General features: G+C 41.6%; 1 protein-coding gene across 1 annotated transcript; it reads left to right on the forward strand.

The window, feature by feature from the left end:
• Positions 1-10,240: 10,240 nt before the first annotated feature.
• Positions 10,241-17,235, forward strand: tent5bb (terminal nucleotidyltransferase 5Bb). The gene is made up of 2 exons (XM_030789309.1): positions 10,241-10,396; positions 16,187-17,235. Exons 1-2 carry the CDS (start codon positions 10,241-10,243, stop codon positions 17,210-17,212), a joined length of 1,182 nt encoding a protein of 393 aa, XP_030645169.1. The 3' UTR covers positions 17,213-17,235.
• The last annotated feature ends 6,535 nt before the right edge of the window (positions 17,236-23,770 follow it).

The following is a 23,770-nucleotide window of genomic DNA, read 5'->3' on the forward strand; positions in this document are numbered from 1 at the left end:
TTTTTTTTCTGTCTTTCTTTCTTTTTTTTTTTTTTTTTAACTCTCACTTCAAACACGGGGCTGAGATAAATTTATGCGGCTATAAAAGTGGATTTTGGGCTGAGTGCAAACCGTTTGACATCTGTGCTCAATCTTTGGCATGGTGTGTAACGGGGAGGACAGGCCCTTTGTTCTCTGTGAGGGCAGAGGAGGAGACAGGTAGGGGGGCCTCAGGTATGACTGTGTGTGCTGTAGGGCTCCTGGAAATCATCAGGCAGTGAATCGGGCAAAACCGAGGGAGTATGTGTGTGTGTGTGTATGTGTATGTTTGTGTGTGTGTGTGTGTGTGTGTGTGCGTGTTGGGGAGGGGTTGTGGGCGTTCAGTTTTACTCACCAGCTTTCAGCACCCTCTTAAAACCAAGTACTCTGAGAAAGGCCCTACAAACCTCTTACAGACAACCGGGAGTTTCTTTTTGGTTTGTTTTTGTTTCGCAGAATCCTTCTGCCGTTATTATTAAACGTGCCTGTTAGTTTGCGCATTTACTCACATTCAGTTCTTAAATGCGTGATCTCAGCGTGTAACGAACTTTAAAATCCAGAGCATACTTAAGTTTAGTGAAGACCTCACAAGGCCTCTTAAAGATGTGTTTAGTACTTTTTTATGCTTGTAGTATCCTAAACCGTGCGTAGGTGCACATTTTTACTGTCGGTCTAATGGTGACCCCCTTTTACCCCCCAAAGGTCACCCAGAACTGGGTGGTTTTTGGGAGGTCCAGAGTAATATATGGAACGCTGCCGGAATTTTCCTATATTGCCATTCAAATCATTATGAATAAGATGGAGAATACTTTCCAGAGAGAGTGCAAGGAAAGGTCTTGGCTTATAGAAATGACTCACTATACACCACACTAGTGTAAATTGGTGTGGTAGAGGTTAAATAGATCACACATTGAGAGCTTGTCAGTGTCTAATTAAGCAGTAATTTATTATGGTAGAACTATTATCATACGAATAAGATGACCACAGACATGCTGCAGATTTCTGGCTCCTCAAACCAGGCTTGCATGTTCTGGGCCACATTTCCTAAGTCACATGCAAAAACAATGTCACCGGCCAGTCTTACTGTGCGTTCTGCTAAATTATTTCCAGAACATCGTATGGCTTGATTTAAGACGCGAAGATTCAGGCAATGCCAAGTTTTTTGAGCTCATTCTTTGTCAAAGACAACACAAAGACAAAAAGCTCTTTTCCATTGTCTCACTTTAAAGAGGCTAAGTCTTACACTTCAACACTTCTGAACACTTGGTCTGAACCCCACTGTTTCCAGAAGACACATTTCCCATACGTTTCCGTGAATATGTCCATACGTTCAACGTATTAAGGCGAGAGACAGTTTGTAATCAGTGCGTATGTTCCGCGTCACGTTGTGGATTCACACCACCAGCGTGACCTTTGACCTTATGCGCAGCATATTGACACAATGTGTGTGTAATTATACTTGTTCGGCGGATCTTGCTCGTTAAGTTCTAATTAATATATTCATTTTTAAGATGTGTGTTTTAATATCTGTCAAATAATGTTTTTCAAGTCTTGTGTTTGGAGGCTATGAGATTTTCTCCAGCACTAATGTAGGCTATTATTAAAAAGCTCTAAGTACCATGGCACTGCCGTGTTATGACAAGTGTTATGGTTCTGTAATTTGCAAAATGATTCAGGAAGGATGCGAAGGAATACAATAGCCACTGAGCACAGGCGAGTGAAGAATGCCTGAAACACCCGTGCTTGGAGCTGTGGTCCAAATTAAAAAAAAAAAAAACACATCAGAGAGAAGGAGAACAGCAACATCCCTTGAAAGCAGTGTGCAGGTCTGGGCGTGTGCAGGCCTCTGGGTTCGTTCTCTGCTTCCAACGGTCCAGGGCGACACTGGTTTTGGATCGGCACCAGTTTGCTGTTCGATAAGCCTGGAAGGGGATACCATGCATGATGGACTGAAATTAATCCATCTGTTTTTACCATTACCATTGCATGTTAATCAGGTCCTGAACTGCGGCGTACGTGATGTGAATAATAATGAGATAGTGTTTTTTTTTTCTTTTTTTCTTTTCGCTTTCATAGCGGATGACCTTTTTCAAACACAGGCTCTGTCTTGTCAGCCACCGGCATGAAATGCCAAATCCAGCATATTTAAATCTGATAATCCATCAGCTATTCCCAGCATGATAATTATTTATGTTGGTTACTGTGTATCATTATCTGAATGAGGCATTAGATGCAGCCATGGGAAATGGTTATTCCTTTTTTTTTTTTTTTTTACGATATCAGTAACATGTTTTCTTCCAAAGTATTTTTGAATTCTCGTCACTGTACCCTGTTCTGTGGGTCTTTCTTTCTTTATTTCTTTCTTTTGAACTAACAGCTACGGCTGTTGCAAAATGTCTCTGAGATAAGCACATTTATGCTCAAATTGCATTTCTCTGTGCTTTGTGACCTATTTTTGACTGAACACAGACCATGAAATATTATTGTAATCACATCGAAAAGAATTGTTCATATTCATCTCTATTTGACATGAAGTTCACTCTGTAATATAAGACAAAAAGCCTGGACTATATCTTACTTTCTGTTGTGTAACACTGTTACTTTGGAACCATTCCTTTTAACAAAGATGTTTTGATTCTTTCTACAGAATAGCGAAACAATAGCCTTAAAATGAGAAACCTGCAAAAAAAAAAGAGAGAATGCAATCCAAAGAACAGGGACAAATGAACCATCACACGGTTTTCTTTCCTGACGTGCTGGATGTGCACAAACATATACTGGTGTCTAATAATAGCAAAAGTATCTCGAGAGCTCTCGCAATAGACTCAATAAAGGTCAAAGATGATTATGTGTTGTCAGTTATACAAGGAATTGTAAAACACTGCTTTGGCAGTGTACACTGACTTTACTTTGACAGAACCTTTTAATACAAGTTCAGACTTCACTCAGATTGTCCCACTGACCACGAAAACCAACTGATTAACTCGTTCAGTCATGATACTGCTGGTTTACAATGAAAATATTTTGTCACGTGGATCCTAAGCACATGATTTTCAGAAAAGGTCTTTTTTTTTTTTTTTTAGTGTAACTCGCGTTACCTCCAACCATCACATTTAATAAAATGTTTTGATAAAGGCTGTAAAATCAGGGTAACAGAAGTGAGTGAAGTCAAACCATTACTAGCAAAGAGGAAGGCATCCCGTCTGCTCAGTGTCTGTCTTACCTACTGCTTATCCGATTTAGTGTCAGACAGGTCACGTTACGTGTACAGTGTCTTCCCGGAGTTACTCTCTCGTTCTGACTGTACTAAACAAGACATTGTTTATTTTTTTTTTCATCACAGTGAGCAAGAGACAAAAACGGGAGTGGTCATTCAGGTTAGGTCAGCTACAGAGACGGATGACGAGAAGTAATGTGTACGTAGGGGACAAAAAAAAAAAAAGATCGTGACGCGGAAGGCGAAGAAGGAACGGAAACGTTAGAAGATTCCGTGCTATTGTTTGTGCACATGGTCAGAGCGAATGCGCGTTATCATAGCTGTCAATCGCCTCTCACGAAGTTATGGTCCTTCTGGCATCGTTTTTCTCGTAGGTTTTGCACCAGATAACATTCACATATCTGCACATATCTTCGCTAGGAACACGTGAGGTCCTCATAACGCTCTTCTGAACCTTGGCATATTTAAGGCAAAGTACATTCTATCAAAATACATTCTGTTGTCCCAAAGGATCATGCCTGGGCTCGTGTCTCTTAATAAAGCGCATTGGTATGAGCGTATCTAAGAGACATGTTAAGGTATGCAACACACTTTTCCACTGAAAGAAGGAATATGCTCTCTGTGTGTTTTGAATGGCATTTTGTTGCTGTAAACCATTTATAAAAAAAACAGTCATTATCCGACTCATTATCATGTTTTGATTCTGTGTGGTTGTGAACATTAGAGCACAGGTAATACTTCACTGCATTACAAGTGCTTTGCTGATACGGTTTGCTTCTTATCCTACTGTATATCCAGTCCACAGTCAGACAGCATGCGATTGCGTTTACAGATATTCTTGAGTTCTGGAGGTGGCCTTGCAACTTGGCGATTTTAGTTCTGAGAGAACTAGAATCTGTCAGTCTCCTGTATGGAGCCAAGACCGGCTGAAGTTGATGGACTGGGTTATTCTGTTCCCAGTTGTGTGTGACTGTAGCATGGGAACAGCATGTGATTGTGCATTAAAGCAGTGTCTTTGGGTTTGTCTCTCTTAATGACTGACAGGTGTACCCGAACACATATACATACTACTATGTGCACACACACCAACACAAAAGCCATAGAAAAGACTGCATTATGTCACAGCATTATATTACTGAAGGCTTGTGTACTGAAGGTTGGTGATAAACACATAATGGAGAAAAAAATCCCCTGCTGTCTGTGTTCCTCTTGCTTGTCACAATATATCTGTGACTTTCAATAAAAGTGTCACATTTTGACATACAAGTTCACCACAGAGGCTGGGTCATATCTCTGTGCAGAGAATAAAGGATTAATTAAGATTTAAACAGAGCGGTTTGTTTGACAACCATTAATTAAATGATAAGAGCCTCTTTCTGTCCACCATTTTAGCTGTTGTACTTCCTGTTAAGATAGAAAAAAGAAAAAAGAAAAAAAAACAAGCTTATGTAAAGACATTCAAGATGTGTTTTTTTTTTTGCCATGTGGAGAAAAGTTCTGATCTTACTGCTGCTTTGCAATTTCAGTTTAACTCAATTTAACGATGTGATGTTTTTTGTTCTGACATGCGAGTGGCTGCATCTGTAGCGTGGGAGTAAAAATGAAGAATATTGTTTTTTTTTTTCTCTTTAATAGGTTTTTCAGGTCTTATGGGAGTTCTCACGGCTGTTTTTCAGCAAATGTCTGATTTTCCTGTACAGTGAGAATAGGGAAGTCTCTCTCTCTCTGGTTTCTCTGAAATGGAGAGTTGAGTCCATGCCAATATTTTGGCACGGTTTCCCTTCCCCTCTCTCTTTTTTTTTCTTTTTCTTCTTGCTCTCCATGTGAGCTTCTGGCTTCTCACAGTCCACAGGCACCAATCAGACTCTTTTCTTTTTCATGCGTGGAGCGATCTTTCATTCCCAGCTGTCAATTGTTGGACAGGACTCGAAATCTTTGGCAACCGATTTCATCCCTGCAAGAAATTTCCACGATACTCACAAACATGCCTGTTGCTTTGTCAACTTTTTTTTTTTTTTTATAACTTATTTCCGAAGCTTTACAGTACGCGGGGGGATAATACATTCATATATTTCTCAGCGATTACATTCAGAGCGGTCCTGCCTGCCTTGTCCCGTTTCCACTCGGACGTCGGCGCGTACGGCCTGTTACGTAAGAGCGGTGCTGAACGCGAGTAAGAGATCTGAGCGCTGTGGAGCAGATGCCTGCGGAGCCCAGGCCCTGAGCATACACGGTGACATAACACCGCAAAAAATGCCAGGAATGACAGTTCTAATCACGCTCACTTCTACCTGAGCGCGTTCGCACATTCCCGACTAATGGATTGAATACTCCCCCTGGCAGCACACACACACACACACGCACAGACGCCAGAAAAGACCCGAACTGGACGTAGATCGAATGATCCCCCCAAAATTCTTAGAGGTTTCAGCTGTGAAAATAGCAAATATAAAATTAAGTCACGGACCAGGGGGCAGGGCTGGGGTTGGGGGTGGGGGGTGGGGGGGGGGGGGGGGGGGGGGGGGGGTGGTGTATTGGGGTTGTACTTCACTGATTACAGGCTGATGGGAAGGGCATTCCATAGGTGAGCACATGTGACTGTGTTTAGTGAATCAAATTGTTTCCACAATGACCTCAGGTCGTCTTACACATCGCCCACTCAGTTATGCATCCGTTTGTTATTTTTTTTATATGAAGCATATGAGGAAATACTAATTATGATTCAGATGAAATACTAAACCTTTTTTTTTTTTTGTCGCAGCAGCGAATGTTTAATTTCTGCTGATTAAACGCTGTGCACACAGAATCAAGTATCCAAAAAAACCCAAAAAAGTATCCAGTTACTGAACACCAGATCACGTTTATAATGGTATGGATGGGAAACTAAACTGAAGATTAATTCACTTCACTGATGTTTGAAGCGATTGCTCAAGCTTGCATTTCGGAGGTATTTTCCTTGTTCCTTGATTGTGGAGGCCTAGTGTTTGACTTGTCAAATGCATCCTCCCTCTTTCTGAGCTGTACGTTCACATTGGTGCGAATGACGTGAGTGTCTCTCTCACGTTTCCAGAACAAAGGAGGAGGAAATGTAAAAATAAGAAATAAATTCTTCTGAAAAATCTCAAGGAAGTTCTTTCACATGTCATAGGCCCCCTTCATGTAAAGAACACGTGGTTCATTGTTACCTGATTAATGAAAAACACCAATGTTTTACAAACCAAAGGACCAAACACTGAACGTTGAAGGTTGAGAATGGTATAGATTAAACCAGTCGCTATCCAGTTTTCTTAAAAAAAAAAAAAAAAAAAGGCCATAAAACAAATCAGATACGGTCAAAGGAACCGTGATAGACAGAGACGGTTGCTCCGGGACGATAACTGGCCATCTTGTGTTTGCTGTCTTGGATCCAAAGCAGATTGTTTCTCGTTACAGCTCAGAGCCAAACGGGGCTTAAATAAAACATCCTCCTTTAAAAGCGCATTCATCACTATTCCCGACTAGACATTGTGGAGTGCCAGTTCTTGCGTTTTTCGTGCAGCAAGGATAACAATTTATGTAAAGGCATACAGTGTGTGCACTTTTGTGGTGTGACTTTGTTTACACCCTATTTACATCAACCTGCAAATGAGAAAAACAACATGTTTTTTTCATTTATTTGCTCAATTTATTCATTATTCATTTGTTTCTATGCAGAGACTGAAAAGGAAACAACACGTTTGAAGAACAAGGGGGCGCAAATAATGACTTTGGTCCTTGTGCCTGTTTCTGGCTTTGAAGAAATACGATGATCTCACTGCATTCAGTACACTTCCCTTTGGCAGACTTCCAGACTATTCAGCCTGACTTGTTGTTTCGTTTCCTATTAAAACTTATCATTTAGTTATATACTCAGTTCCTCCCATAGAAGGAAGGATGAATATGATTTATAGACTGTGTTGCAAGTTTCTCTGTTTAACAGTGACGCATAGGAAAACTTAAGATGTTTGCAAAGGTGATGGCCTTTGTGTTTGATCAGTAACACTGTAATAATGTACTCAGGGTGGCAATTTGTATAACCTACGCTACAGTTCCTTCAATATAAATGTAATCTTTGAGAGAAGTACAAATCTCACCGCTGAATTTAGCTCCGTCGGACTCAGAGAACGCTCACCACGTACGAATGCCATCACATTTGGCCAGCGTAACTGTGAGAACATGAATTTTATTTTGCTTGACTCCTTTACAGTAACTGCACCCATCTGTCAGTGCTAAGAAAAAGCAAGAAAGAAAAAACAGGAACGGGAAATTGATTGATTGTCAGCTAGTGAACCACGCTACACTGGATCATTTTTCTTCAATATTGCAGAGCAGCAGAAGAAATGGATAATCATACATCAACAACAGAACATTTCCTGCACAGTGAAACCCCATCAGTAGATTTGCCTGCAGCCCTTAGTTTTGTGCTTGACGTAAGACCGTGGCGTCGCGTTAAGTTAATAAACTTTTAATCCCCATTGGCATTCGATGATCAGACAGGTGATTAAACACTCTCAGATGTAACTGTTACCTGGACACTGAATCAATCGCAAAGATTAATTTCACTCCGCCAAAACAGAGGCCTCCCTCTATTTCTGCAAAAAAAATAAATTAGTCCATCAATTTCCCATTCGCACTGAATTACCTGTCACCCACTTTATGAGATTATTTCAAGGCTACGAGTGGGCGTTTTCCCCCCCCGCAGATGTCTGTCCTCTTGCTTTGCCTCCCGGAGAGACGATGAGCAGGGATGGAAAAGCTGAACAGAAGGCGTAAAAAGAAAAAAAAGGAGGATCTGGCAACCTGCCATCAGGCAGTAGGTAATTGTGTAAATGAATGGAAATGTCTTCTCTCACGTAAAGCTCGCTGAGCGTGATGGACATGGCCAAAAACGTTCTCCTAATGTCCACCCCCCCCCCCCCCCACCCCCCACCAGAACCTGTCTGCTGACGAATGCCAGGACGCTTTTAGACCAGCTTCGACTAAACGCGAGCCAAAGACTGCCTGGACCTGTTCCATTGTTTCATTCACACTTTGTCTCCTTGAGTTCTAGAGCACAGTAGTGCTACCACACGTGACCGAGCGAGCGGCACACATCTGTGAGGCTTTGAGATCAATAAAACTTTTCAGCATTACAAAAAGGGTTTAACGAATTCTTTTGGAAGCCCATATTAGTTTAGTTTGTGTTTGAAATCTACGTACTGTATGGATTATGTATTTGTTTTTCTGTTTTGTTGTCTATACGTCTATGTACATATCTTTATGTGTGTGTGTGTGTATACATGTGCTGCTTTCAACCTCCGTCACACTCAGGCTTGCGTATGGGGGAGGACATCTTGAATGAATTTTGTGTGGGTATACACCGATGACATTGTTGTTAACCAATCCCTTCTTTTTTTTTGTCCGCCCGTTGCCCTTACAAAATGTCACAGCGTATTCTATCGTACCACGGTGAGACCCTGAGGCGAACTGGGAAGTGAGGCTGTGTGAGAGACGACCGCGAGAAGCCACCTCTCCCTGGAGCTTCTGTTATTATTAGCGCACTGACGCACCTGCCTCCCCCACGTCATGTCTGACCGCCACCACAATGGGTGGATGATTGACCATGGGGGTTACTGTTGCTATGGGAACTGGGAATTTAAAAAAAAAGAAAAAGAAAAAGAGAGAAAAGTCGCCACGGCTCTTTGATTTTTCCATTCCAGCCTATCTCTTATCACATTCTCTTAGATGATTTGCTGTTACCTCAACCCCTTCTGCTCCACGCGTCCCTGTGACAGTATCATAGAGAGACACAGATTTGCAATATCACACATGCAAACAAACTTTCCTCAAATGCCAAAAGGCAGAAATATTGGGACTTAGAAGAGTTCATTTGCAGCTGTTTGTTATATGTCCTGAATTTCAGTGTATTAATAAAAATAGGACATTTCCCTTCAAATGATTAAAAACAGAGAGGACATCGATCTTATTAGAAGCCACGAATATCTCATTAATTTAAAAGATGTCAAATATTTACTTTTAAATGAAACGAAGCTAAGCGAAGGTTTAAAGTCTTTGTGAGACTTAAATGTTTATAAACATCTGATTTTCATAAAAGAAAGAAACATGTTTGCGTCTTTACACTGCTGTACAGATTTCTAATAAGGAAAGAATTCAAGCAAAGAGTTCCGTAGCAGTATGTATTTGAATGTTCTACCCACGTCAAGTACAGCAGTATGTTTAATTGGTATACGTTTTATATTAGAAAAGTTATCAGAACTACATGCACAAAGCTGTAACGAACATTGCAGCCTATAAATAAAATAAAATTTTGTGTGACTTTACCTCTCTGAAAGTTTGTACGGGAAACATGGTTTCATTTTATCGCAGTCTCCCCCTGTGATAGCTATCATGGAGAAAAAGCAATACAGAACAGATGTAAAAATGCTATGTTTACAAAATCCAATGCTGAAACGCTCAAACTACATTTAGTATGCTACTTTGTGCTCCATAGTGTACGCAATGTATGCCTGTGCTCCAGCCAATGATCGGTGAGTTGATTCTGACGCAGAAGAAAGTGGGTGTGTGTCATCGGACTACAATTCTTATGGACGTTTAAGTATTCATAAACTGTCTGTCTGACCAATCGGGCGTGTGTATGTTAATCCTGGTTCTTTTAAAGCTTTTTTGTACACTCAGTCTAGGCAGAGTTTATGAAGTGCAGACTTCTTTAAATCGACGTCTGTGGATTAGAAGCGAGGAATTTACAGTATTTAGCTGTGACGATTCTTGTTTACTGAACTTTTTCACACTGTCATTTGTTTGCTTCTTCTTAATTTGTCATTTTCCCCGCATAACTCTTAGAGCAGTTGAACTATCATGACTTTTTGGGTCTAGAATTTGGGATTTCAATGCTGAATTAAATCTCAGCTCTTTGGGAATCCTTGCCTTTGGCTGCCCTTATTAACCCACATCGTTCTCGGAGATTCGAAACACTTGGCTACTTTCGCCATGTCCTCCGGGGATGCGTTGGAAGAGAGTCGGCGGTTCTGTGTACTGTCTTGGGAGCAGGTGCAACGTTTGGACTCCATCCTTGGAGAGAGCGTCCCAATCCATGGACGCGGAAACTTCCCTACGTTATCCGTGAAACCCCGGCAAATTGTCCAGGTATGCTCACAGATCTCAAACTTAAAGTAACAGCTCACAAGGTACTTAAGACATTAGTGTAATGCTGATGTCTCTAAGCTGTTTTGTCAAGTAGACCTCACAACTGCGACTATTACTATTATTATTATTATTATTATTATTATTATTATTATTGTTATTATTATTGAATCACACTTTGAGGGTAGATCATTTTTTTCCCATTAATTATAGTTTCTTCCAACGCTTGATTGTGCTTGACCGTGCTTGACCATACGGCTCTCATCTCTTTGAAGTAGCCTTGAAGCTCTGAATTTGACGATTTACGTGTGAGATACAGTCTTGTCCTGTGTTTCATTGCACAACTTTCCCCCATGTAGACCAGTGTTTATTTATCATTCTCTACATCGTTCTCTTGAAGTCTGGTGCAATATAGACGAGCTGTGATACAAACAGCACTTCTATACTTCTACATGTATAACTAACAACGCAATAATATCTTAGATTTCAGTGCGATTTCACTTTCATTCGGACATTTTTCGATTTTAAATGAACATTACTAGAACGCGGTGACGAAGCTGGATCGCGTTGCCACAGTAGAAAACGACACAAGACAAAAAAAGTCGTGTTGGCTGAATTCCAGCAGTTATCAGATGGTTACGAAAATTCTTCGCTCAGTTATCAGACGCTTGCGCAAATAATTTCTCCTTCAATCGATTTATCGCTCCGTCTACGAAGGTACATGGGCAGCTACTGTTTATCCTGTCTGATAAACGAGGAGGCTCCGTCGGCATTCGTCGGTCGCCAATATTTTATTTCCGTCATGGCTAAGATCAGAGGGTGACATGGTAGACTTAACACCTCTTTATCTCACCGTGTCTTACTTTGAAATGTAAAAAAAAAGAAAGAAAAAGAAAATGATTGTGCTTTAAAATACTATATGCAGGCCAATAATGCCTGTCAGCCTTCCCTAATGATGATTTAGTGAAGCTCTTGGGTGTTTCTCTTGTTGTGTACCCTCAGATTCGAGATTCGGTTAGTGTTGTTAAATCGTCACATTTATGACAGTCATACTTCGGCTGAGGGCGGTAAAGTCTCGGTCTGGTCAGCGTTACGCAATGAATTACAAAATCTGTAGGCTTTATTCTTTAAGAAATAGGAGTGCCTATATGTAAATGTTCTTGGTATGGTTTCAGGCCTGTTATGCAAGTTCATTAATTCCAATCATTACTATCAAAACGACATATAGCCAATCCTGGATTTGCTTCATCATGTAGAAAATATTGTTTTGAAAGACTCAGAGGTCCAGACAACTCAGTTGCGTTTAATACCATCTGTGTTTAGCATTAGGGAGGCTTCTTTTGCTGTGCATTTCCTCCATTCGGTAGTTCAGTGGAAAATACAAAACAGCGCCTAGGTCAAAACAGTTTTCAAAACATAGTCATGGATATATTGGAAGGGACTAGAACAGCAGTTGTGTTGCTGCTAAGAGTGAAGCTCTTTTTAACGGGTTTAGAGTACGATGCAGATGTGTTTTGTGGTCCCTTGGAGCATTACCCCTGCAGCATTGGAGTGACCTCAGAATGAACTGGAAGTGGACCTATAGCAGTCTACAGTATTCATTTACATTCAGGGCAGCTCACTCAAAGGCATACAGCGTGGTACTGTGAACTAAGGAACAGTGGACTTAAAAACAAATTTTGTCAATGTGTTGTGTAAAACCTATGGGGCTATTATTATATTTTAAGAAACTTGTGAAATCTTTAAGCAAAACACAGTGTCAGACTTTTCTGGGGTTTCGGATTAGTCTGAGTAAGTATTTCAGACGACCTTCTTCTTCTCAAAATGGTTTTAGTCAACAAATCTCATGGATTTCAGCCCTTTGAAAGAGTGTTTCTAATCATTGTCTTGGCATCCTTTGATTTCTTGGACAGATTTAAAAGTCAGCTGAAATAAATATTGATCGTCTGCTTTCGCTTCATTTTAAGGAAGCTGTAGACATACTGTCACTACTCGGGGGGGAAAGATTTTTCTCTCGCTTTCGATGAGGAACACTAGGCTTGTGTTGTGTGATTTTGTTCACAGTGGTTTCATTTTACCTTTGTGGCGTTACATACATAAGTCTCCTGCTGGCAGGTAGAAGTGGTCTGTTGGGCCAGCACTCTCCTAAAACTGGATTAGTAACTCTTGTAACAGTAGACTTTTGAGCCAGAAATCAGTCAGGTTAGAAAAATACCTTGGTTCTCCTTTTCTAGACTGAAAACGAATCCCACAGGATACCATTGTGGCTGTCAATGGCTTACAAGATGACTCCATATCTTTTGCACAGCTAACAGGTAAACAGGTTGTTCTTAGTGTTGGGAAGACAGACTGCAATGGATTGCCTTAAGAGCAAGTAGCAAGAAGATTTCAAAGTGCTCCCTCTAAAAATGTGCCAATGCATATCATCTGCTAACAGTTAATCCAGTAACAACAGGTTTGCCATTTTTTTTTTGTTTTACATGAACTAAATGAGCCAAGAGCTTTTAACAAACATTAATCTCATTAACTAACAGTACAGGGAAGTATTTAACTTACAAACAGTAACACAGTGAAGACTTCAAACTGAGTTACTTGGCCATCCCACCGTTTAGAATTTCAGGGGAAAGAAATTCCAGTAAATCCAAAAAAAACAGATTATATTATTCTTCATCATATACTGTATTTCGCTTGTAATTGTGATTCAGTATTGGCTTATGCCAGTCAGGGACTGAGAAAGTCTCTCATTCATTCCCCTTATTATTTGGCCCAGGTCTGTATGACTTGCTGCCCAGAGCGGCTAAGTGGTGTCCAGGGGGCAATGAGACGCCAAATGGCTGGCCAAATCCCCTGCCAAACCCAGTAAAATGCTGTGTGAAAACACACTCCAATGGTTACGCAACAAATAAAATGAAAAACGGAACCAGTCAAACAGAAGACAGAAAAAGAGACGGTTGATGATTGAGTGCGTGGCCTAGGTGTTGTCAGCAGCAGTGGCAGACGGTCCACTCCTTTTTTCTGTTTTTTTTTTTTTACAAGTGTCCTAGATTGAGTGGATGGAAGTGTTTAACTGCTTCGCTTTTCCCATTTTTTTTTCCCTGTCTTTTTTAAGGCCCGGTACAAATAGATATTTGTTTTAGATGTCCAAAAGATTGTGGTTCAGGGGACTGTGTTTTGTAAGAGAATGTTAAACTCATTACCATCACAATAGAACAGCGAATAGCTTCCCACATTAAAGAGTGTCTAAACATATCTTTGACATAGCGTCACGTCACAGGCTGTTGTTTGACTAGCAATAGTGAGTCATATTTACCTTTCTCAAATTCAACCATCTGTGTCCATCTGCTTATCACATCAGTTTTTGTTTTTTTATTTTTAAGTGTGGTATATAAGTATCATAGAGGTCACTATTTATGCAAGAGCTGTTGATTTGTTCCATGAAACCATTGTTAGATTACATTCATATGAATTCTATGTTTTGTCAAACCCCCATATGTTTTCAAGTGTTTGGTTACTAATATAAACACATTACCCTTCATCACTTGGAATGGAAAAATACAATAACATTAAAATAGCTTGCCAGTAACCCCCTGCTGTTGGAAATCCGAAACTCATTACTGTCATCCTTGAAATGGGTCCATTGCAACGACGTCTCATGTATACCTCTGATCCTGAGTTTATATTTAACGCATAATACTTTTTTTCCATGGTAATTTTTCATTGTGAGTAGTTTTCCAGCAACCATACTTGTAGGAAAATGGGGGGGAAAAGTGGCGATTTTTTCGTCTCTAAGATTGATCCTGATTTCACTCCGAGCATTTTCCACTGCTGTTGGGGATTGAAAGAGTGAATGACATTTAGACTCTGTGAAAAATGGACTTTGTTAAGACATGTTAACCATGGAGACAAATGGGTCCACAGACTCTCCTGAGGCAATGTGGGTTGAAGGTATCAGGGAAGCTGTTTAAATTCATGAATGAATGAGGACGAAAGCCATCCTAAAGTGCTGGCACAGCTGCCAAAGAAGTGGTGGGGCCATTTAGGGCTTGATGTCTCAGACCTGGAGATATATGACCATGGGCTTCCCCACAGTGATCAGCTGCCATTACTCACAGGTGGCCGACACCCAGACATATCTCTCATATTTGTATCTTTACTGAGGGATACATGAGAGAAAACAAAACACGTCTGCTTCTGTTACAGTGAAATGTTAGCCCAGTATAGAATAGAACAGGTTTTTGCTGCCAGGCCATGATTTTATACTGAAATTCCCTATAAATAACTGTAATGACCTGTGTCAGGCTTTGAATTTCAGGCTGTGAGTCGCCATTTCAAAGTGGTTATCATCTTGAATTTTTGAATTATCTGAATTAGTTATGATTGCAGTGAGAAATTGGTTGGCTGCACTGGCTGAAGTGAATGACAGTCATGTTTATACTGTAAAAAATATCAAATTTTGAAAAAAAAGGTTTTCCCTTTAATGCGGTTAGTCTTTTGGAATCTTTCACAGTAGTCGCACAGATATCTCTGTAAAATCTCGGTGGGTCATTCTCAGGTTAAAAAAAAAAATAAAATTCATCAGTATCAAAAGAATGATTGGCTCAGGATTGGTCCAGCTCATTTTTGTTTTTTCTTCTTGTTCTTGTTTTTTTTTTTTTTTTTAAATCTCGTAATTACATGACAGTCTAAAAGTATTTGACACCTTTCAAAGATAAGATTGTACAGTTGCACGACCAATTCTGACAGACAGAGAGAACTGGCAGAGAGCTTGCAGACGGAGCGACACCAGTCATAATAACTGTGAACTTGATAAGATATATTGCGGTCGTTGACAAAGTGGTTTCCCATGCACTCCAGACATCACAGACAGCTAAGTGTATTATTTTACTGTGGTATCCTAGGCTTTTTTTTTGCTTGCAGTATAGAAGAAAAAGACACCTAAGAGTTGAAAAGTTTAACACGAACCAGACTGAACCACTGGCAGCGTAAGTCAGGTTATCCACTGAAGGTTTTGCATGGCATCTACCATGAGGTTACATGGAAGGCCTCCAGAGAAAAGGCTGCCAGGACTTCTTACAAGAGACAAGTAAGGACTTGTCAGTTCCCAAGGATAATCTGCATGCTTTAGGAGAACCCAAACCCTTGCTAGGAAAGAGATATGGCTTAGCCCCTCTTCTGTGTCAAATCAAGGATAGATGAGACCCAGGAGTCCACAGAGGGAAGAGAAACCTTTTGGAGAAGGCAACTCACTTGACAAAGAGAGAAGTGATGAATATCGTTATTGTTTTCCACTACTGTTTTCACTGGGAGTTTAAGGTTCCGCTGAAAATTCCCCCACCTCAGTTGAGGACTTAACTGGAGAAGTGTTCAGAGGTGGTAGCAGTAATTTGTCTGCCTGTGATGGTGTGTTAGAGAAGGACATTAATCTTAGCAAATCTTGACTTTGAAAGGTAAAGTACTTGACCGAGTGTTTTCAGTGTTGAGCAATGGTGTTCTCTTCACATAACAGTACATATTGTACTGTTTTCTTCTCTCAGTGTTTTCTCTTTCCTAAAGTAAAGGAGCAGGACTAGCTTGGAAGTCTAGATTTACAGATTTAAGGGGCTCAAACAAAAATTGCAGTGTTTCATACATGACCATGTGTGTCATGCTTGAATCTAGAAATAGGACATCATCCATCTAATTCTGTCTGTCTGTCTGTCTGTCTCTCTCTCACTGTCTCTCTCTCTCTCTCTCTCTCTCCCTCTGTCTCTCTCTTTCTTTCTTTCTTTCTTTCTTTCTTTCTTCCTGGTGTAGGTGGTACGGGCAAGACTGGAGGAGCAGGGTGTAGTGGTTCGTGATGTGAAGCTGAACGGCTCAGCTGCCAGCCATGTCCTTCACCAGGACACAGGCCTGGGGTATAAAGACCTAGACCTGATCTTCGGCATAAGCCTGACCGACGACAAGACTTTCCGCTTGGTGAAGGACGTTGTGCTGGACAGCCTGTTGGACTTTCTGCCGGAGGGAGTCAGCCGCGACCGCATCACCCCCCTGACGCTCAAAGAGGCCTACGTGCAGAAGCTCGTGAAGGTCTGCAACGACACAGATCGCTGGAGCCTCATCTCCCTCTCCAACAACACCGGCAAGAACGTGGAACTCAAATTCGTGGATTCCCTGCGTAGGCAGTTTGAGTTCAGCGTGGACTCCTTTCAGATCGCTCTGGACTCGCTCCTGCTCTTTGACCGCTGCTCAGAGACGCCCATGTCCGAAAGCTTCCACCCCACCGTGTTGGGCGAGAGCATGTACGGTGACTTTGAGGAGGCCCTGAGCCACCTGCGCTCCAAGACTATCGCCACGCGTAGTCCCGAGGAGATCCGTGGCGGCGGGCTTCTGAAATACTGCCACCTGCTGGTGCGGGGTTTCCGACCGGCCTCAGAGGCGCAGATGAAAACGCTTCAGCGCTACATGTGCTCACGTTTCTTCATCGACTTCCCGGACATCTGCGAACAGCAGCGCAAGTTGGAGGCCTACCTGCAGAACCACTTTGCGGGCATGGAGCACAAGCGGTACGAGTGTCTGGTCACGCTACGGCGGGTTGTGGATGAGAGCACAGTCTGTCTCATGAGCCACGAACGGCGGCAGACGTTGGCGCTCATCTCTGCCCTGGCGCTGCGTGTCCTGGCTGAACAAAACGCCATCCCGGCTCTGGCCAACGTCACCTGTTATTACCAACCTGCGCCCTACGTCAGAGATGTCAACTTCAGCAACTACTACGTGGCACGGGTTCACTCCCCAATGACCACCTGCAGTAGCTCCTACCAGACGTGGTTGCCCTGTAGCTGAGCGGTACATGAAAGATGGACAAAAAGACATGACACTGTGCAACATTTTCAGTTCTCCTCTTCTGTATGGGGGTATGGTAGAACATTCTGTTCATCTGTAGCAATGGTTGGGACCTTTTGAAGGATGGAAAAGTTAAAAAAGAGAGGAAAATAAAGAGAAAATGTAAATTTTTTTTTTGCCAAATCTCTGAATGCTAACCTCCCCCCATTAAGTTATGATGAACACTGCTGTAAAATAAATCTGTTCCGAGCCGTTTTTTTTTTCTTTTTCTTTATGTTTTGATATCTTTGATGTCTGAGACTTCTTTAAAAGTTAAAGACTTTTGCGCAGACTGTCTTGGATCTCGAGAGGGAAAGTCACATGGACTCTTAAGTGCATGGAAACATAATTGATACGTCATAAACATCTCTGCTTTCTTGTCATGTTTAACCCATTTGTATTTTTAATGAAATGTTTGTAAGTTATGAATTGCCCTTTATCTTTGTGGGGTACGAAAATAGGGGACAAAAAAAACAAAAAACAAAAAAAAAAACAAATCAAATCCGGAGGCTGTACTCTGTTCTGACTGTGGTTTTTAACCTTCTTTCTTATTTCAAGAACCAAGGACCAAAGACTTATTTGTAGTTTAAGTGAAACGTTATTTCTGTGACTTCAAGTGCCTGAAAGAAACAAACAAACCTACAACAGAAATGATGTAAAACTGAACCAATAGAATAGTCATCCTCCAGGCTACTGTACAGTGTGCTCTTTTTTTTTTCAGGGTCAGGGCATTTCCTTTTCCAGATCATTAAAGATAAAAAAAAAAATATCAAAAACTTTAAATGGTGCTCTCTGTCCTCTGTCTTTTTTTTTTTGTTGTTGTTGTTCCTCATAAGCATTCATGCAGATTTCAGCATGCCTCGTGTGCAGTGCATTATGTAGTCGAAGCTGATGAGTCGGGACTTGTTCTGTTGGAATGATTAGGTGCACAGACGTGCATGCAGGAAAGTCTGTGCTAATACTGTGTGCCTCATGAAGCAGAGGTACTAAATCTGTCAGGGTGAGGGGGGCGGGGGGTGGCGGGGGGGATCGCAAATGCCATCTCTTTCTTTCTTTCTTTCTTTCTTTCTTTCTTTCTTTCTTTCTTTTCCGTAGCTCTGTATTTCCTCTTTTGTTCATGACTCACTTTATCTCCCTTTGTGTGTTTCTTTCCCCCTTCTTACTCTCTGTGTTTCGGTTCATCTGTCTGTCATGTATTAAGGCTACAGGCAAACTCTGGCTTCTTTCCCTCTCTTTACCCGTTTCCATAGGAAATGGACCCCCCCCCCCCCAACACACACACACACACACACACACACACCCGCAGACATGCACACTCACACAAACCGAATTAATCTATAGGTTAGGTATTTCTGTTTGCATTTAGTTTGGAACAAAGAGATTCCTTTTGCTTCCAGAGGTCTGTGCAGAAAGCAGAGGGGATGCCACGGCTTGTTTTTGGATGAACGGTTTGCTCTGAGTTTGGTTGAAGTGAGACAGCTGAGACCCAGCTGGTTGTGCTGGGGTGAATGTGGATGCAGGATGTGCATGGCTTAAGCACACACTCCAATGTTCCACGTTGTTCTGCTCCATGTCCATGCTATGGGCTGACATCCAAATATTGTCTTCACGGCTGGGGTTTCTGTCAGGGCCCACCACTGTGGTCTGAAACGAACAGACAGCTGGAAGGCAACCACTTCAGACACGGTGCGCGCTTCAAAAAACCTCAAGTGAATGGATAGAGTTCAAAATTACATTTGAATTCTATTTGACCGTCAGAAACCTTACTCTCTGTCAAACTCATTAAAATAGACACATAGTACAGAGTTTGAAATGTGACAAGGAAAAAAAAAAGTTTGCCTTGGGATTAATTGTCTGCATAAAGGTCGTAAATGTCATTGAAAAATATAAGGGAAAATGTTATGTGGCTGCTGAGTTTTTTTCCATGGTGTAGTTTGAGACAAGTTATGTCTTATTTCTTAAACAAACAGATGATTTCTGGGTTTCGCCCTGTGACTCACTCAAAGAGCTGCAGCGTAAGTCTGAGTGAAAATATAGCATCGCAGTTAACAAGGGACCGTGACAAAAAACAAAAAAAAACCCAACAACAACACAAAAAAAAAACATTCACGAAAATGCAATGCGTCAAGACCAACTGAGTGTAACAAGTGTATTTCCCTTGATGTTAATTTAACTGCCCTCACGGGTGAGAGGGAATAAATGCGCTCTTGTCACTCAAACATCAGATTTGAGCGGATATTCATAAAAAAAGACAAGGGAAAAAAAAAAAAAAACACCATCTTCATTTTTTTTATCTCAGCAGTGACTATTGAGGTGAAATGCATAAAATTATTATAATTCTGTCCATTTTTACATTAAAAACCCATTTTTTAAATTTCCTGTCAAATATATGAGGGAAAATATTACAAGGTTAGCAATGCTAACCTTGTGTATGGAAAGTTACGAGATGAAAGGAAAGAATTGTGTAACCCCCCCCAAGGGATGATTTTAATATGCTAAGTACAAAAACGGAAATTCATATCTGCTGTTGAACAACATGTTGAACTGTTGAGGACTTGCACCAACAAAATATGTCCTAAAGGCACACAAATGGAGAGAGAGAGAGAGAGAGAGAGAGAAACAGACTGGCACAGTTGTGAAACTCTGCCTCCAGTTAAAACATACTTCAGGATTCTAAAATAGCATTCTAATGTCCTCTGTGACTGTACAGTGCAAGTTGGTGCTGGTGCAGACCTATGTGGCACGGCTCGACTGGCTCTGACTCCGACTCTGACTCATCAGCCGTTGGCAGGTGAGAGGAGAAGAGAGAGAGAGAGAGAGAGAGAGAGAGAGAGAGAGAGAGAGAGAGAGAGAGAGAAAGAGAGAGAGAGCAATGCTCTCATTGTTCCGCGTGAGACGGGGAATCCATCCCACGGCCGACCGGTTGAGACCGGGTCAGCGTGTCCTCTCTGACTGACCGTAGAGGGACGGGAACACACATGTGGAGATGAGGACGTTCAACCAAAAAAAAAGAAAAAAAAAAAAGAAACCCATTAGATTCTCTCTCATCCTACATCTGTGGCTGACTCATGAAATGATCTGGGTGAACAAATTCCCTCAGTTAAGCTGTAGAAACGTGACAGACTAAAGCATGAGAAAATAACATCTCTGTTTTGATGTGAAATTTCCACTGGTTTCAGGAAAACGTTCTACCGGCCCAGGTGTAAAGTTCCATATTTTCCCCTTAGCAATACTACAGTCCTGCCCTTCGTTTTATTCTCCTAAATCTGTTCTTGGATTCCGCTCACACTGTCGAAATGGCTGCTAAACAGTAACCATTATTTATTCTCATCTTTCTGTATCTCCTACCTCCACTTGGGTGGGCGTACTTTTCACTTTTTCACTCTCTCTCTCTCTCTCTCTTTTTTTTTTTCGTAAACACTGAGAATCCAGACTCCCACTACATATTATCGAGCTGCGTTTCACTATCATTTTTCCCGTCTGAGTCATTGCTAACATGAGTTCCAGCACAGGCCTGTCTGTGTCTGCTGCTCCGTCCAGATGAAGGTCATTCTTCCTCACGCAGAGTCTTGTGACCTCCGGGGGAATGCACAGTTCAGCCACTCTCATGCATGGACTGTTTTGAGGGATCCCACCTGGTGACGGCAAATAGAGGAAAACCCCCAGATGCGTGTGTGTGTGTGTGTGTGTGTTTGTGTGTGTGTGTGGGGGGGGGGGGGGGGGGGGGGGGGGGGGGGGGGGGTGGGGGATGGGGGGCAGTCTTCTGTCTCCATGGTAATGACCCTGCTAATAAAAAAAAAAAAAAAGAAAGAAAAAAAGGGGAAATTTTACTCTGTACTCACTCTGTTGCCCTAGCCTCGTTTCTTACACCCTTCCTCATCGCCAAGGAGACCGGGGGGAATACATAAATAAACATTATAGTAACAAACAGCCTGGTTAAAATCATCCAGTTCAAAGGGGCAGCATGTTTTCATTCTTGTTTTTTCAACAAAACTACAATAAACAAAAAATTGTGACGAACAAGTCGCCATTTCGGAAAAATGCGCTTAGTTTAATGTTTCTCGGAAAGATGTAAATAGATTGTGGTGCTGATTGAAGGCTGTTTTTTTTTTTTTTTTAAATAGGTAACTGATCACTAGTGTCCTTAAATTCATTCTTTCACCCCTAGTGTCCGAGAGATTGAGGACTAAATGGTTACTTTAACACCTACACATAAAGCCCTTTCTCAAGCTTTCAGTAAGCCTTTATACAGGGTTGTCCAAACCACTATCGTGAAAAGAAAATCTCTGAACTCAGAACACTTGACCTCTCCTTGCTGGAGGTGAGCGAGAGATAAGCTCTGGCAAGTCTGAGTTTCTTTAGCAGCCCTCTGGACTCAAGGCCACAGTGTGCATCAGGGAAATAGCTCCATAGTGCCACACTGTTTTCCTTAAGGATCAACACAGCATGTCTTGTCTGATCTAGAGAGACTTCTGAGGAACTTTCCAGAGGAACCAAATTCCAAAACCAGAAGCCTACGCTGACTTGACCTGTCTAAATATGAATGCATTTTCCGTTTTTTTTCTTTTTCTTTTCTTCCTTTGAGAGACTGAAAAGGGTTAATGAATACTTCTATTAATATAGTATTCAACCAAGGGGTATCAGTCAGATATGTACAAACTACAAACTACCAAATTACTCGAGTGGAACAGACCAGTTGGGCCGTCTTCCCACAGCCTCCTGTGGTTGTTTCACAGTCTGTCATCTGCCTGAACTCTTTTGTCCGGCACTGTCACTGGAGTAGAGGTAGTGGCACGAGGAAGTTTCAAACCACAAAGCTTTATCAGAACCGGTAATGAACCGATAAGAGAAATAGAAAACTGAACTAATGAGTGAAAGGCCAACAGCATCTCAGGGCACGGAATACATAGCTAGTTAGCGGCAAAGCGTGCAGCAGTTGGGAGTTTCCGTGAACTTTGCCGCATCAAAAAGAGAAAAGGATAGTCGTTTTAAAGGAGTCTGAGTCGCTCTTTTAGAACATCATCACAAACAAACTCGTAAAAAAAAAAAAAAAAGAAAGAAACAGCAAATGAAAAACAAACAAAAAAAAAACCACCCTTTGCTCTTGAGACGATAAGACTCAACTAAACTCATCTGAATGCAACTCGGCTTAATAAACAAATAACCAGAAATAGATTGGGCAGATGCCAGTCAGACGTTTGGCCAAAGATGCTAAGGGATGTGGTGCTGCCATTTCTCCTATAAAGTTTTTTTATAAGAATGCATGGCTACGCTTCATCATGGAGCGCTTTGCAGAGACCTTTTTATGGGAGCTTACAGCCATGCTATTTGTGGAATCAGATCATATGGTGTGCTGATATAAAGTTGTTTCTTCTCTCTCTCTCTCTCCCTCTCTCTCTTTCTCTCTCTTTTAAATTTGGTACCAGGAGAGCATCTGTAAAACCTCATCAAATGACCAAACCGTTAGTCACTAAAATGGATTCATATGGTTTCAAGTTAGTTGCTAGCGAGACATCTGAAACCTAATATGACTCAGCTAAAGTTGGCTGAGAGATGAAAAAAACAAACAACTACTGTTGGTAAATGTTTCAAAAAGTCCCTGGTGCTTAAAAGTATTGTAGCTGGTTGCTAATAAGACCTCAGTTTGAATGAAGGAGCTTACTGATATTGAACAACATCTCAATCTATGTCAACTGCAACAAGCTGTATAGAGAACAACATGTGCTAAATAATGATAACTGCTTACAGAAAAGAAAAACAGGCTGTACAAAAAGGCCAGGCAACGGAAAGGGGGAAGTCAAAGAAGTCAAAGGCTGTTTTTAAATGAAACTGCCTGGGAAATGAGAAGTTTCTGCAAACTCTCACAAGACTTTCCTTTGAAATAAATAGGAGAAGTGAATGTAACAAACACACACACACACACGCACACACACACACACACACACACACGCACACACACACACACACACGCGCACACACACACGCGCGCGCACACACACACACACACACACACACACACACACACACTCACACGCGCACACACACACGCGCACACACACACACACACACGTAAGGCAATGTTGCTGTCAAGGCTGTGGAAGCATCAGAAAAGAACCAACGTGAGCACTATATTTCACAGCTAGCGCTGAACATCTGCTGGAGTAACAACATCAGCTTGCCTTCACTGAAGTTGGGTGATGGGGGGAAGCGGAGGAGGAGCAGGGGGTCGGCGCCCGTCCCGTAGGCCTACCTGTGTTTCCTGTGTGGCGTTCCACTATAAACACAGACCTTCTGAAAGGTCGAACTGTTTGTCACCTCTGGGTCTCCATACACCGCCGCCACCTTATGAATATTAATGAACGCTTACTCAAGAGAGGCAATAGTTTACTGTGTGTCAACACCAGCCAAGCGCCATGCTACACATTCATACCAGAGATAACAAGAGCTTTAAATGGACCTTTGTGTGCATCGTTGCTGATATGTTACATGCTAACATGAGCATTACTGAGGGAAAAGGAA

This window comes from Chanos chanos, chromosome 12 (genome assembly GCF_902362185.1).
Source record: "Chanos chanos chromosome 12, fChaCha1.1, whole genome shotgun sequence".
NCBI classification, from domain to species: Eukaryota; Metazoa; Chordata; class Actinopteri; order Gonorynchiformes; family Chanidae; genus Chanos; species Chanos chanos.

Coding starts and splice junctions, on each gene's coding strand:
- tent5bb (XM_030789309.1), top strand. CDS start 10,241: ATGTCCTCCGGGGATGCGTTGGAAGAGAGTCGGCGGTTCTGTGTACTG. Junction 10,397..16,186: donor AACCCCGGCAAATTGTCCAG/GTATGCTCACAG, acceptor TTCCTGGTGTAG/GTGGTACGGGCAAGACTGGA.